The sequence below is a fragment of the Equus caballus genome, chromosome X (assembly GCF_041296265.1).
Source record: "Equus caballus isolate H_3958 breed thoroughbred chromosome X, TB-T2T, whole genome shotgun sequence".
Taxonomy (NCBI): Eukaryota; Metazoa; Chordata; class Mammalia; order Perissodactyla; family Equidae; genus Equus; species Equus caballus.
Genome location: NC_091715.1, coordinates 75,921,498 through 75,937,966, shown reverse-complemented (window position 1 = coordinate 75,937,966; position 16,469 = coordinate 75,921,498). Strand labels below are relative to the sequence as shown.

Here is a 16,469-nt window from a genome sequence, read left to right as displayed (position 1 = left end):
GTGGAAAGATGTGCCTAGAGAACTGCCTATTTTGTTACTCCACTTCCAAAAGACAGTTTTAATAAGACCCAAATATTAAGGGTAAGATTGGAAAGAGCTAGAAAGCCTGCTTACAATCTTGAAAGGATCAGCTCAGTGTTACCTCCAGTCTTAAGCACATCAGGGAAACTGACTTGTTTTGGAGACTAACCCATGAGACTAACAGATAAAGCCTAAAAATTCCTGGAGTCCAGTATAGACTCTATCCCTTGAATTGGTTTCAATGATTCAAAGACGCTCCTCACAGAAAATTACCTGAGACTGGGTCAAACCCATTCTGGGCCCTACAATAGTGACTCGAAATCCAAAGATGAGATATAAATTAAACTGACATACAGCTATGGAGCAGCACTGTATTGGGCATCATTCTTAACCTTCTCAACTTCTTCCCTGCCCAGAAATATGATGATCCTCCCCAACTGCTGAAGTATTAACATTCTCCATTTTCGTAGAAGCACAAAACTAATATTTTCAACTTCTGAAAAAGTGAGACAGAAAGAAATTCATCGTTCCATGCATTTCAAATAACATCTTAAAAGAGAACAATATGATCATGTAAGTGAAACCTGTGATGAAACACAGAATGAAGAATGACTACTTAAGGCCAAAATATAAACCACAACATCATATGCATGTTTCATTCAAGCATTAAAAGTAGCAGGTATGAGATGAAGATAAAAAATAACACCAAATTTATCACCTTTCCTTATTTAAATATTACATTGAATTCTTAGGCCATTTTAACAATAAGTGAGTATCTTTAGATAATAAGCATTTTGATCACATAAACAAGAGGGAAAAAATTGAAATCTGAGAATATAATTAAATGCATTTCTGAAGTTGATACTAGTTAAATACTGTGTCTTTTTATATAATACTATGTAGTCAACACTATTGATGACTATATCTGCTTCATTAACAAAGTATTAATAATACCACTATATCTAAAAAAACTTCTCACCAATAATGTTGCCCAGTGACATTTAATTCACTTCAGAAAATATAAAATTTAGCATCAATATTTTATCATTTTGGTAATTCACAGTAAAATGTACAAATTCAGCAATATATAAGACAATGTACACACAACTATTTTTCAGTATCTATAAGACACTAAGTCAGTGTTTCCAAAACCTTTAGCCATCGTCTCTTCAGAATTAAATGTCTGAATGACGCATGTGGACTGGGAGGGTTATGGGAGAATGTGTTGGGGAAAGGAATGATGAAGATAAAAACAAATGATAAACTAGGGGTACTTATTATTAGACTACAGAAATTTGAAGAGGATGAAAATAAACTAAGAATTGTGTGATCACAAAGAACAAGCTTTGAGGGCATTGGGGTAACTCATTGTACAAAACTTAATCAAAGACCAAAAAGATAATTGGAAAGGAATATGTGATTACTAATGCACAAATCTTATTAATGAATAATGCAATTATAACAGTTTCATAACAGAAATTCATACTATTTTATTTTACAAGCAAAAGTGCATGCCAATCATTTTACTATATCTAGGAGAAGTGTGAACTGTTAAGTGTGGGTCTTGTTTCCAAGTCTGCAATAAATCGTACCATTCCTTTAGGTATGTTTTGTTAATTAATTTATTTAATTTAGATTCCAAAATTATCATAACATCCTGCTAACTTTTATCCTAAACCAGGATCATGATTGAAGATAATCTGAGAAGTGTAAAAAGTTGCAAAGAGAGCCTCCTCATTTCTAGATGGTGGTTCTCTACACTTTGTTCACTTTACCTATATGCTTTCCTTCCTGCCATTCCTGAAAACCACCATGCACAACATACTGATATAAAAACGTTGTTGCTTGTCCCAGGAAAATTCAAAAGAATCAAATTTCAATGGCTAATTCTCCATTTTTTCTTAAGGCTTCCTTCCATATTTCTTTCAAATATCATTTAAATCCAACTTTTGTTTGAAGAATTCTCACTAGTTTATTCTGATTGTCAGTGTAAAAGATCCTGTATGTTGAAAACAAAAGGAAGGATGTTAAGCACTACTCATACGTCTTTAACCATTTTTGTGAAGAAACAAAAGCTCCTGTTTCATATAGTTTTTAGTGTTCCTTTCAGTAACTGACAGCAATAATCCTGTCTTTGTCTCACTTTTTTTACCACTTTTGTGATAAAGGAAGCTGATGTGTGAGAGTTATGTAATTGATTTGGGATATCTGTGGCAATTCAATAGATAAGCACATGCGGAATATACAAACTTGAATGTGGCAACCATTAAAGACATCAAAACAATTAGAAAATATGGTTATAAAACTTAAGTATTAAAATTATTTCCTACAAGAATCCAGATGTACCATTGGTCAAATAATTTCTCGAAAAATGTAATAACCACACCCCAAAGGAGGCCTGATGTGACATAAGTCAAAGAAAACTATTGTTTGTCCAGTCTCTTAATTCAGTCCAACCAACCCACAACTGGTTCCTATTATAGATGTGATAAAAGTTCTCTACTTCTCTGGTTTGATATTTGTAAGTTAGGAGTGCTCAACTCAGAATTGTTTCCATGGGAAACGTTACGAAGATTACATCTTGCTAAAGATTGTAGGAGAGCTTCCCGAGCTTTCGATTCCTCTATGTTCTGCTCTTGAGAGATTTGAAGGCTAATTTGATTTACATTATTCATTAACAAATTGGAAGCCATAAGATTGGTTATGGAGTGGCACCTAGTGAGATTTTCTTCCAAAAATTGTTTGTAGAGTTCGTCCACCTTTTTTTCCATATAACTATTAAGCATAGAATTAGAGAGGGGCTGCTTATGAAACAGCATACTTTTGTCTCGAATTTCATCCCCATTCAAAAGCTTTGAGGCAGGTAGATTCTCTAGAGGCTCAATGACAGGAGAATGACCCCATGGTATATCTACTGAAAGTAAAAGTGGACCATTAAAAGCATCATCACGTATGTGTTCCACAAAGCAGCCCGAGTCATACATGTTTCCCACATGGTCTCCTCCAATCTGTAGGTCAGGATAATGCTGGCAAATACTTGTACATGACCAAGATCGGTATAAATCCAGTCGTCTTTCATCATGTTGTTCTCTCTTTGGAATGGGCAATGCAACAGACACATTTCCTGGAAGGGATGCACTTTTGCATTTTGCTACAGTTATCTCATCCACAGATTTTATTTTATTTTTACTATTACTTTGCTCTGTTAAGCATTCTTTCACAACCTTATCTTGATTTTCCATTTTATCAGAGGAAAGTGAATTGTATTCTACATCTAAAAGCTGCTTTTTCCAAGTTTCCTTTTCATCATTTGAGGTCTTCTTATATGTAAGTGGTCTGCAATATTTTGTATATTTCTGTTCTTTGTATAGGAATTCAATTAGGAAAGCTTCTCCAAGCATTTTGTTAGACAATGTTTCTAAACAGAAGAGTGCAGTATATTCCTGTAATATAAAAGAACTCATTAAGGCAACATACATTAAAATGTCAAATGAAGACTCATCTCCTACATGAAACACATGTGATTTAGAGAGGCAGTATTGCTCAAAGGATAGAGAATAGGACCAGAAGTAAGGTGACTTGGGTTTCGATTCTGCCATTAACTTTTTAATATCAGGTAATTTATTTACCAATCCTGGGCCTCGATTTTCCTATCAGTTAAATGGTGATAATAATACTCCCTGATTTCTTTACAGGCTTATTATCAGGATAATATTATATGGGGTACATGCAAGTGTTTTAAAAAGTACACTTATACAAATTATATAATTATTTTAATACATATATTTAGGTGTTATAAATTATTTACTTAAAAGTTATTAAACTGCCTAACCCTTCCTCTATCTTCAAATAGCCTACTTAAAATCAAGCCTACTTTCAAAGAATTGGTCTTAACTGTGCTTTTATTAATGTCATTTGAGTCAAACATTAGAAAAATTACTATATTTTTTAAATGTATACAAGAGATGGATATTTATATATAGTTTGAATTCACGAAAACTTTCTGATTTAAACTATGGGTGTAGCCACTTACTTTATCAATAATCTCAATGCAAATAGGTTTGTCAAATTCGTTACCATGCTTTTTTCTTTTTCTTTTGTCTTTCTCTCCCTCCCTTTACCCCGCTTTCTTTCTCTCTCTTTCTGCTTTCCTTTCTCTTTCTCCTTTCCTCCCTGCCTCTCCCTCCCTCTCACCCTTCCTTCATTTCTTTTCTTTTAGACAAATCTTACTTCCAAAAGTACTTATTTCAGTCTTTTTAATGGTTCTTTTGTGCAATTTTAAGACTTCTAATTTTCCCTATAAATTCTACAAGGGTACAAAAGGAAAAAGCAGACTTGATTTAAGACACAATTTTCTTTTTATAGATCTATAGCGTCTACTATAAATGTTTTCAGAAAACCTACTTATTGATATATAAAGGCTTTTTGGAAGAAAACAAAATTATATGAACCAAAATATGTAAGAATTTAGACTTACTTTTCTCGAATGTCAGGATATCTAAAGATTCAGTCTTCTGAGATTCCAACAGTACAAACACAGGAAAGTCCCTTTTGACTTGTTTCTCAGCTTTTGCTTACATCTCAGAAAGATAACTTTAACCACACAAAATGAATTGGTTCTGCTTTCCATTCAAACCCTAGGACTGAACGAAACTAATAGGAAAATACAGTGGGTTGGTCACATATATGATATGGTAATGCTCACATACCAAAAGAGGATCTTGAAAGTGTTTATTCAAGATGCAAAATACAATGACGGTGGGAAATGTTAACAGCAATAGCTTTCCTCATTCATGTGAAGATGAGACAAGACTATTTTATTTTTTTTAAGTAAACAAAAGCAGTATGGTAACCAGCATATTTTGTAACAATTAATAATTAAAAATAACTTAAATGGCCATCAGAAAGGCAATGGTTAGATAAATTAAGATACATCTATTACATGAAATACTAAACTCAGGATTTTTTATGATGGAATGATAATAAGCATCTATTAAGTAATTACTACATAATAGTCATTCTAAATGTTCTACATATGCTACATAATTTAAAACAAGAGCTCTTATCTCCATTATACAGAGTAAACAAAGACAGAGAAAGGTTATTTACTTGTTGAAGGTCAGAAAGCTGGTAAATGGTGGAACTACAATTTTCACCAGGCAATTGAATTCAGAACCTATGCTCTTATCACTACACTGTATTACCTCTGTGTGTACTGATGGACTGCAAGTTGTAGAACAATATATACAGTATGATTCCATCATGTATTGAGTGTGTACTATGTGCCAGTCACCATTCTAAATACTTTACATATACTGACTAAGTTAATCCTCATACCATCTCTATGAAACAGATATTATAATCTCCATTTTACCTATGAGGAAACTGAGGTGCATAGAAGTTAGATAAGATGCCCAATATCACACAGTTGTAAGTGACAGTCTGGGTTTGAACCCAGGCAGCCTGGCTTCAAAGCCTGTGTGTTTAACTTCCCTGCTATAACTGACCTTTTCTTACTTTTACTTGACTTAATGTATGTAATTATGCTTGTGGAAAAGGATACAAATCAAATTGTTAATAGTGGTTTCATCTGGGAAGAGGGTGACATGGAGAAGGTGAAGGGGTAATTTTACTTTTTACTCCCTATATTTCTATATTGTTTGAATTCTTCTACAACGAGCACGTATTCTTGCATTATTTGCATGTTTGAAAAACAATTCACATACTTAAAAGGATAAGAAAAAAAGCTATACTACCGTCTTTAGAATGTATTTTCCCAATCTCACAGGTGTCTGGTGCATTCTTTAGAATGATTTTAAACTCAGACCAAACTGCCAAAGTAGATTGTGAAGCATAAGCAAAATTTCTACACAATTGATACTTTTGGCTACAATTATCAATACAGGTTTTGTTTGACAAATAATTATTTCTCGGGCCCGGCCCTGTGGCACAGCGGTTAAGTTCACCTGTTCTGCTTCTCAGCGGCCCAGGGTTCGCCAGTTTGGATCCCGGGTGCAGACATGGCACCGCTTGGCATGCCATGCTGTGGTAGGTGTCCCACACATAAAGTAGAGGAAGATGGGCACGGATGTTAACTCAGGGCCAGGCTTCCTCAGCAAAAAGAGGAGGACTGGCAGTAGTTAGCTCAGGGCTAATCTTCCTCAAAAAAACCCCAAAGAACAAATAATTATTTCAAAGTAAATTATCACAAACATCCTATAGTATAAGTTAATTCTAATTTTGTATGCCATACCACCCAATTTCTTTTGGGTTGTGAAAGGTATTCTCTTGTAAGAAATAGTGTATTAATCTAGCTTGGCACCAAGGGAATGGCTCACAGCGAAGTGAGGAAATATGTCACAATACCACACCAGAAAGATTATGAAAACAATTGTAAAAAATGTATTTTATACATCTACTACCACAAAAGAATACTAAAAGAAAATGGAGATCTCAAGTTGTTCCTAACCTATACGCCTTCATTGATTATATCCCATCTCCTTTGCCTCCTTCACCCCTATATGCAGCTGATCCAAATTCTAGCGTCCCCTGTCCTAAAGATCTCTGCCTTTCACTACCATCTTTTCATTCTTGAATTGCTGCAGTCACTTCCAATCTTGCACCCTTTCAAATCCACTTGACATGTTAGACTGATCCACCTTTCACACAAACCTGCTAAATCCTTCAATGGCTTCTAAGAATCCACAGATCAATAATAAGAATAGATAAAATTTATTGAGTGCCTTATAAGGGAAAGACACTCTTGGGCAACATCTTCACTTATTTAACCTTCACAGCAAATCTGCAAGTTAAGATTTTTCACATTTTTACAAAACCAGGAAACAGCCTCAAAAAGACCAAAAATCAACATCTAACATGAAACCTGAAGGTCTATGTGCTTTTCCCTGTTTACTTTCTCAGCTTTTATTCCTTTACTTGCTCCCCAAACTCCAATTATTGTGTTGCTTTATGACTGCTCCTTCTACCTAAAATTCCTTTATTCTTATAATTTTCTGGCAGACTATGCATCCTCAAGGTTTCATTTTAGCTCTCATTTCTTCAGGGATACCTCCTTGATCCCACCCAAGCTGGTTTAGATATCTCTACATTGCATTTACCTCATATTATCAGTTATCACTCTCTGGGTTCCTTGAAGGTAAATGCTTTGTCTTATTCAAATTGATGTGGCTGTTCCCAAGCAACATGCAAATAATCTGGCATTTGTTATCATCAATAATAATTATCAATTTCTGAACTACCTAAATGTCAGACCGTGTGCCAAACACTTTTACATACTCAATTCACTTAATCTTCACGATGATGCTGTCAGGTAGGCATCACCATTCTCACTTTAACAATAGAGAAACCGACATTCATAAAGAACTAATTTGCCCAAGTTCCATAGTTATTGAGTGGTAGAATCATGGAATCCAAATTTGCCTAACACAAAAGCTGGCGCTGAGGTTCTTTGGCATTTCACTCTCATTTTCCATTGCCCATTTCTAGCAAACTCAAAACATCCTGTAAATATCGCTGTCTTCAACTACTGGAAAATGTTAAAATTTGAAAATAAAAGCTGGAATAATGAGCTGCTAATGCAGTGAAGAGAAAGCGGACATTAAACCTCTGAGGTCATCAAATTACACAAGAGGAAAAGGAAGTGCTAGGAGAGTCATCGACTATTGCACTCACTATTACACAAACCAAAAGGTCAACTCCCAGAAGGAAAGGGTGCCCAGCAAATCACGTCCTCAAGAAAGGAGGGGGTTTGGAGAGGGAAAGGAGGCACCTCCCTGGGCTAGGAGAAAAGGTAACAAAAGTTGCTATGGTGGTCCCGTTCCACCCAGGTAAGCATTGGGACCATTTGTTCTATCCCTTAAACCTAGGCAACAGAAGTTTTAATTTGTCTCTTTTCTTCACTTATTACATTGTATTTTGGCCATTTTCTCCCTCAGATGTCTCGGGCCTTCATTCGCTGCTGCGGCTGCCGAGCACCAAAGCTCGTGCTCGCCACTATTCTCAAGCAGGGAGATGGGAGAAGGAGCAGCAGGAATGCAGAGTCCATTTGCTCTTAACCCCTCCTCCCCTGGGCCTGGCACGTGAGGAGAGAAAAGAGGCCTTAACTGGAGTTTATCACCCCTGAGTTCAGCCTGTCCCCGGGCCAGTGGGGGTCTACTGCCTCCTCGTCACAAAGCTCCTGGCGTTCAGGAACGATCGCTCCCTGCGCCACAAGGGCACTTGTTTCTCAGCCAATCCGGAGCACAGGGGCCGTTGCCAAGGGCCCTGGAGGAGGGCAGGGCCTAGCGCTGGGATTTTGCGTCTTGTAGCTGAGCCAAAAGCAGGAGTGAGGTGGCTGACTCCGGGTTACTTGTGCAAAGTAGCCTTGGAATGGAATCAGTGAGCTCCATTAAAGTCTATTATACCAGCGTTTTAGGGTCTAGGGAGGTGAGTGAAAAGAAAAGGGCCTCAGCAGGCAAAAAAGATTAGAGTGAAGACATTCTAGTTGGAGACTTCAGGATTGTGCTAAGACATCCCCTTCTTGCCTTTCATCTTTCAACTCCCTCCTGTCTAAATTTTTAGGGGTAGGAGGTGCAGGGGAGAACAGAGAATGTAGTTAATGCCCTCAGCCAGGTTGTCCTCTGGAAACTGATTGATCTGGAACGTTTCTGTGTCCTGAGCTCAACCATCTTAAGGGCTTGAATAATTTTGCATATGTTTCAAATGGAAGAGATAAAGAACGCTGTTTAGGATGAGAGAGGAAAAATGCCAATGAGTGAACAGCCAAAATCCTCAGAGAAGACTAGGTAACTTCCAAAAGACAACCTGATAGTTAATTTCTAAGAACAAGGTGTATTTGCATAGATCAGACATTTCTTAGATCAGAATTTAGATGAATTATATTGACCAGGATGTAAGAAGTTTTATAGAATAGTGCTTTCCAACAGCAATATATTGTAAGCCACATATGTAATTTTGAATTTTATACTAGCCATTTAAAAAAAAGAGATGAGATTTTTAATATATTTTATTGAACATGAAATATATAAATGTTATATCATTGCAACATATCAGTACAAAAATAGAGATGTTATGTATTCATTTTTCACATTAAGTCCTCAAAATCCAGTATGTATTTTGCATCTTATAGCACATCTCATTTTGGACTGGCCACATTTCAAGTGCTTGATAGTCACACGTGGCTAGTGGTTATCCCATTAAATAGTTTAGTTAAAGAAACCATTGTATGGCTAATAAACTCATTCTGCAAAGTTATGGAGAAACATGAAAACTGAAGGATTTGGAATTGATTATGAATGGTTGACAGACATTCATCACACTCCTGCGTGTGTCAGACACCATGATAGGCTCAGGGAGGAGTGAGATTTGATCTCAGCCCAGAAAGAGGGCACTGCTTTTGCATAAAAGCTTGTCAGGGAGATTAAGGATTTCATCTGGGTACAAAGAAACAACAAGAACAAGAAACAGTTTAAAAAAGAAAAATACGGGCCATGTGACTAGTTTTTTTTTTAAACGTTATGATTTATGTTATTGGATATGGTACTAAGAGTCTCTAAGAGGGAATGATTAGGAATTAATAAAGACCACAACGAATGCAGCAGAGGACTCACCCAACTGTTGGTCTGTGTCTCTCAAACTGTAACATAAAAATTATCTGGAGGGCTTATTAAAACATCCCTGGGACCCACTCCCAGAGAATCCGATTCTGTCATTTTGAGGTGGGGTAAGGCTTATGCTGCTGGTATTGTGAAGCCCTCTCAGACTAGCACTTGTTTAAGCAACTGTTCTTCTCTTAATGGGTTCCTCTGAAAAGGTTTTGAAAGGTCACTATAAAAATGTGACTTAAGTCACATGCACCATGCTTTTGTAATTTTAAAAACGAATGAACCTCATAAAGTGGAAATGTTGCATTTTGGAATTTCAGAAATTTCTCAGCTATTGGTTGGAAATATGCAGTTTTCTAAGCATGACTGGATTACATTTTCAAGTTATCAAACAAAAACCCTACTGACATGCACTTTCACAGAAATCCCACTTGAATAAGCTGGGGTTTGTACTTGTTAAGTTGCTTTCACATGTTTTCTCATTCTAGCATCAGAAGTTTTATGCAACAAAATTGCTCAAGATCGTCATGTTAAAATATAGAAACCTCAAACTTTAAAATTTATGTTATAGTTATTATCAAAAAAATTATAATTATAAAATATGTTTAAAAGATAGCCAACTATTACAATTTTACTTTAGTAGTAGTGTGTGTTTCAGGAGAAAAGACAATGGAGGAAATAGTCTATTAACACATGATGCAAATCTAACAGTTCATATGAGAGGACATAGCATGAACTGGCCACTTTTATCCACTCACATATTTGTAAATCTTAATCCCCTGGTGTGTTTATTTTATTTTACTTTTTTGCCCCATGAATTTTATCTGTATACTTAGGCATAGTCTCCAATTATGGTTTAGAACATATACTGTGTTTCCCTCAAATTTAAAAACTTGGTATTATGTCCATTTCCTACAGAGAGCTACCATAGATATTAGTATAAATTAATGCAGAGATGAGTTCAAAAGCCTGCTTCAACTGTTAGCAGAATGTTCATACCACTTCATGTGCAGTATGACATCAATCTGATAAATATTCATAACTCATTAGACATATTTAGTCCTGACTGACCTTATTATAATTCTTCATATATATATATAAAACATATTTATATATTACATATATACTCTATATGTGTATGTGGTGTGTATATATCACAAAAAAATTACCTTTTACTCCTCAAATATCACACAATTAAAAGCTGTTCCTTTTCCATAGCATAATGGATGGAGAAAGTAAAAATAAAACAAAATTTGGGGATCAGTTGATTAACATATTTCTATCTCTCTATATCTTTGTCTATCTAGGTGAAACAGAGACAGGAAGAAGTTATCAGAATTTTAGATACTTACAAAATAAAGTATGAATTAATAGATATTTCTCTCAGTTTGGAAGTACTCGAAGAAATGAAGACGAAGGTTTCCACTCCGCACTCTCTACCACCTCAGATATTCAATGGCAATGAATATTGTGGAGTAAGAATAAATGTTCATTTTTGTTTTACTTTCACTTCATATCTTAAGGTCATATACATGGGGAAATAATACATTTATAGGGTGTGAGGGGCTGCTTTCTCCATTTATAAAATAACTTAATTATGTTCCCAAAGTCAAGGCAATTTATACTTTATTATGAAAATGAAACTATATCATGCTGCTTATTTTGGGATACTTATGTAGTATTTTTCATCAGATATTATAGTATGAAATGACTGATGCTCTGGGAAAAATTTATTATCTAACTTAGTTGGCAGAGGTTTGCAAAGGCCCAGGAAAGATAATTAGCAAACTTACCTAGACACTTAAGTTTAATGACTTCATAATTGGGAATTTATCAGCATTGATATTAAAAGTTAATTTTAATTCCATTTAGGATTTTGAAATGTTTCATCAGGCAAAGGAGAACAAAGAGATTCTGAAATTCCTGAAGATGGAATGAATGAGCAGTTCATGATACAAAAGATGTTTACTGACATTGATCTGCGTATACATCTATATTCACCAGTTACTTTTAATTATAACAATAAAACTTTCATTAAAGATAATTGCTACCTAGATTAAGTTGTAATCACTAACATGTTTGTCTTTACTATTTCAATCATGCATTAAAATCATTTTTCTATTACACTGTGAACATTTTATACAGCTGTGTAAAAAAAATTATTAAATACTTAGCATCAAACTTTTCTTCTCACTAATAGTTGTCAATTTATAGGCATGAAATATACTTTTAGTGCAATTTTATATTTACTTTCAGCTTTATTTTTTAAATGTTTCTCAGTATATTTAACAAAGGCTTAGATACTGTAATGGAGCTGTTTAAAAAAGAGAGAGAAAAAAGCAGATCCCTGGGCCCCGTTTTAAGTCCTCCTAAATGGAAATTGGAGAGGGAATAGGCATTTGTATTGTTAACAAACTCCACAGGTGATTTTTTTTTTCCTTTGTACACTAAAGTCTGGAAACCAATACTAAAGAATAACAACAATTTTAGGTCACCCCTCCCTTGACCTCCACTTCTTTTTTTTTTTCCTTAAAGATTGGCACCTGGGCTAACAACTGTTGCCAATCTTCCTTTTTTTTTTTTAAGGATTGGCACCCGGGCTGACAACTGTTGCCAATCTTTTTTTTTTTTTCTGCTTTATCTTCCCAACCACTCCCCCCCCCCCCCCCCCCCCCCCGTCCCGTACGCAGTTGTATATCTTAGTTGCAGGTCCTTCTAGTTGTGGGATGTGGGACGCCGCCTCAACGTGGCCTGACGAGTGGTGCCATGTCCCCGCCCAGGATACGAACCCTGGGCCACCGCAGCGGGGCACGCAAACTTAACCACTCGGCCACGGAGCCGGCCCTGACCTCCACTTCTGATAAAAAAACGGTAGTCTTCTTTCAAACCTGTTTCTCCTCCTGTGGTTTCCATCTTGTTGAATGGTAAATCCATCCACTCAAACTCCAACTCAGAAACTTGGGAGTCATCATTAATATCGCCCACTCCCTAACCCCCATATAAGCAATCAATCACCAAACCCTAGATGAGCTAGTCTTAGTATCTCAGTTACCCCACACTTCTTCAGCTCTCTAGCTATTGCGTTTGTTTGTATCTTCATCACTCTTGTCTGCACTACTGCAATAATATCTTAGCTCACTAATTCCGGTTTTACTATTCTAATACCTCCCCTCCACATTGCTGCTAAATCAGTGCTTTTCAACCTTGACTGAACTTTGGAATCACCTGAGGAACTTTAAAAACCATAATGTCTGGATACCTCTTTAAGGATCCTAAAATGCAGCTAAAGAAGTTTAGAACAATAGCATTAGAGAGATCTTTCTAAAACATAAGTTTAATCAAGTCTACATAGCCTGCAGCAGAAAGTTCTCACAGTGTGGTGTAGGAAAACCGCATTCCTCAGAATCATTGGGCCAAATATGCAGATTCCTAAACCCTCTCCCAGGTCTCTAAAGTGGAGGCAAAGATATTTGAATTTTAAATGAGTAGCTCCAGATGACAATTAATTTTTGAGACGTGTTGATCCATGGGTTAAAATCTAAACTCCATACTCATTCTCTGAAACCTGCTTCTGTAGATCATTCTTTTCCCACCTTTTAGTTGCATCCGCCTCTCTCCCCCATTAATCTTACTTACCCATTTGTAGTTTCCTAAATGTATCAGCTTTTCCCACACTTGCAGGCCTACATAGTCCCGCCATCTGCTTGACAAGTAATTACTGATAGTTGAAGTAAAACTCCACTAGGATGCTTTCTGTGACGTTTTCCCCTAATAGAATGAAATACCGATTTTCTTTATGATCCAGAAGGTACCCAGTACCTACTTCTATCTGAGCACTAGTTAATAGTTTAGAACTATTGCCTCCCTTGAAAGTCATAGTTGCCAACATTTCTTTAGTGCTCACTGTTTAAGGCATTGTTCTAAAGTGCTTTACATGAATTTATCTCATTTAATCCTCACAATCCTATGAGGTAGGTGCTATTATCATCCTCATTCTACGGACAAGGAAAATAAGTTGCCAAGTAATAATTTTCACAAGGCTATACAGCTAATAAGTAATAAACCCAGATTTTGGCCCCATTGCATAGGAAAAGTAAAAGGCCCTTTTTGGACAGAAGGGAGAAGGATCTGAAAGGAGAGAAGGCCCAACAAGTTGAGTCAGTGGTGTGGTTCCCTATAAAATGAGTCCCATAGATTGGCCCTTCTTATGGTCAAAATCTTCAGAGCATTGGGAGAATAGAGTCCTTAAAAATCCCAGCTGGTTGGGGCTGGCCCCGGGGCCCAGTGGTTAAGTTCGCGCGCTCCGCTGCAGGCGGCTCAGTGTTTCATTAGTTCGAATCCTGGGCGTGGACATAGCACTGCTCATCAAACCACGCTGAGGCAGCGTCCCACATGCCACAACTAGAAGAACCCACAACGAATTAATACACAACTATGTACCCAGGGGGCTTTGGGGAGAAAAAGGAAAAAATAAAATCTTTAAAAAAAAAAAAAATCCCAGCTGGTTTTAGGGGGATCAGAAAACAGAAAAAACTGGTGCTTCTTATTTCCAAACTCTAGCCAGAGAAATCTTGCAGCCTCTCATTGCACCACAACTGCAGAGTTGCAGTTCTTAAGAGAGGGTCAAGGATAATGGGAATTGAGGGCAGCCTCATAAAGCCCAAATCTCCATTACATGTAGTGAATGAGAGGGCATCCCAAACTTTCCCATGGCTCCTGTGGAAATGAACAAAGACCAACCAGATGAGAACAATTAAAGGCTATTTTTTCACAAATTGCTATAACAAGGAGTCAGCCACCATCACTTGCATTTCTCAGAGATTCAAAGGTAGGCAAAGGAGTGAGATAGCTTTATAATAGGAAAAAAAGTCTTCAGGTATGCCTTGATTGGAAGCTGCTGGCATGGGGAAGTTGGAAGCAGTCTAACTTACAGGGTATCCTATGTTGCGCTGTTAGAGAGACATATTTGGTTTTCTCCAGTTAGTCCTAAATTTGAAGCAGGGCCAAAAATTAGAGAAGCTGGCAGTTATTGATCAAGTCCTGGTGGTTTTAGATTGATTGCTGCAGAGGTTATTTGATTTCCTGATAGCTTGCGGCAGAGGTTGTGGTTTGGCTTCCTGGGCTGGCTGTTGCAGGTTATGGGTTAGAATTACATTTTTATATAAGGACTGGCCTTTGTGTTTGTATATTTAGTCTCACACTCTACTCCAAGAGAGGATCAAAGGTGGCTGAGTGTGAGCCAGCAGATATAGAAGGCTTCAAGTTCAGGAAATGGATGAGAGACTTTTGTGAACCTGGTGACCAGAGTAGAAGGATATAGCCATATCAACCACAGTTAAAAAATAATTTATCCTTTAAAATAGAGAAAATGCCTACCATGTACAAATGGTTTTTTTCCCCTTTAACACCAGAATTGTCTCTCTAATATGATCAGATTGAAAAGCATCAATGACTCTATTTCCAGCGGTAAAGATGGCATTGATAGTCCAAGGCATTGTGTGTCAATAGAGAAATATAAAATATCACCATTGGATACTCCTAATCAAATACGTGTAAAAGACAAGGTTTGGGTGAGCATGTATTTGATGCCTTAGAACATTTTTGTCAAAATCATGAATATAATGAGACTGGCAAGCTCCTCCTGACTGCATTAGAGAAAGTGGGGAAGGGAAAAAAATACTGTTTTGTGATGTTTCTTTTCCAATTATAAATATATATTGAGAAATAGATTACATGTATATAAATGTAGAGAGAGATAAATGTAGATAGAGATATATATATACCTATAGATATATATTTATTTATTATCATGATTTAAGAGGCATTTTTCACTAGAGATCATAACCAAAAAAGTTTGAAAGCCATTATTCTAATGAGTTGAAACAGATGACCCAAACCTAAAGTTAAGGCTCTTTTACATTCTTTTTTTTATATATTCGTTCTTTCAGACTGTGTGTGTGTGGGTGTTGGTATGTTTGGGTGGATGTGTGACTGGCTAAAGAACATTTGAATTGTTCTGATTCCCTTCCTTTGATGACAGGGGCGTAATATTGAAATTAGAAACTGATTTGTTAGTTTTGAAAAATAGAGGCACTGTATATAACATATCCAACACAGAATAAGGGTCAATAAAGGTAACAGTCCAAAGTATGAATAACCAAGATATATTTCAATAATCTTACCATACTTATACAGAGACAGTCTTCTTAGTAGCATTTGCCTGATTTAATTATTCAATATGAAGTCAGCTTATTAAATCAAGTACATTATAAAGATGAGTCACTAATAATTTGTTTTACACTTAATCTTAGCCGAAAGATCAAGAAGCAATAATAATTTGTTCTATATATCCAGTTTATAGGCATAATTTTGAGGGATAACTGACATATCAGTCTATTAGCCTTTGTGTTCAGAAAAGATATATGGTATCTAAGATGTGAAAATATATTTTAAAGAAGTATGAATATATAAAATTAATAGTTCCTTAAGCAGAAACATTTGTTCCTCAAGTTCAATGGCTTTCAAATTATTCTTGGTAGAGCCTTAGGGGATCCCCAGAGTTATTTGATGTTCAGTAGGGAGTGGGAGAGAGAATAGAGCCAAACTTACACTCCCCCAGATACACATAAGTACACATACCTATTTCAGACAGAAAAACTCCACTTACGCGTCTTCCATACTGGGTCCCTGCATCATATTTTCTTTGAAGAAAAAGTTGCACCAATCACATTTTAAAAAGACTAACTAGTGATTGCTTCATAACCAGAAGTGGTTAGTATTGAAAACAGAAATGTATGTTTTTGAAAAAAATCTTCAAGTGAGCAC

The 16,469-nt window shown here is 36.3% G+C and overlaps 1 protein-coding gene and 1 non-coding gene across 5 annotated transcripts; one reads left to right on the top strand and one right to left on the bottom strand.

Moving 5' to 3' along the window:
* Nucleotides 1-1,003: 1,003 nt before the first annotated feature.
* Nucleotides 1,004-16,349, bottom strand: LOC102148267 (TLR adapter interacting with SLC15A4 on the lysosome). 3 transcript variants are annotated; one of them, XM_070257919.1, is made up of 3 exons: nucleotides 16,284-16,349; nucleotides 4,499-4,674; nucleotides 1,004-3,464 (listed from the first exon to the last, which is right to left on the bottom strand). In XM_070257919.1, the coding sequence occupies exon 3, from the start codon at nucleotides 3,420-3,422 to the stop codon at nucleotides 2,499-2,501; it is 924 nt and encodes a 307-aa protein (XP_070114020.1). In that variant the 5' UTR covers nucleotides 3,423-3,464; nucleotides 4,499-4,674; nucleotides 16,284-16,349; the 3' UTR covers nucleotides 1,004-2,498. The 3 variants fall into 3 exon arrangements, with proteins under 3 accessions (XP_070114020.1, XP_023489167.1, XP_070114019.1); XM_023633399.2 differs by lacking the exon at nucleotides 16,284-16,349 and adding an exon at nucleotides 7,949-8,195; XM_070257918.1 differs by lacking the exon at nucleotides 16,284-16,349 and adding an exon at nucleotides 5,988-6,725.
* Nucleotides 7,720-11,700, top strand: LOC100630699 (uncharacterized). 2 transcript variants are annotated; one of them, XR_291139.4, is made up of 3 exons: nucleotides 7,720-7,868; nucleotides 10,952-11,119; nucleotides 11,517-11,700. It is a non-coding gene; the product is annotated as an uncharacterized protein (transcript). The 2 variants fall into 2 exon arrangements; XR_011434943.1 differs by lacking the exon at nucleotides 7,720-7,868 and adding an exon at nucleotides 7,977-8,466.
* Nucleotides 16,350-16,469: the final 120 nt, after the last annotated feature.

What these genes read in the sequence shown, in the direction of transcription:
- LOC102148267 (XM_070257919.1), bottom strand. Translation starts at nt 3,422, where the DNA reads ATGCTTGGAGAAGCTTTCCTAATTGAATTCCTATACAAAGAACAGAAA.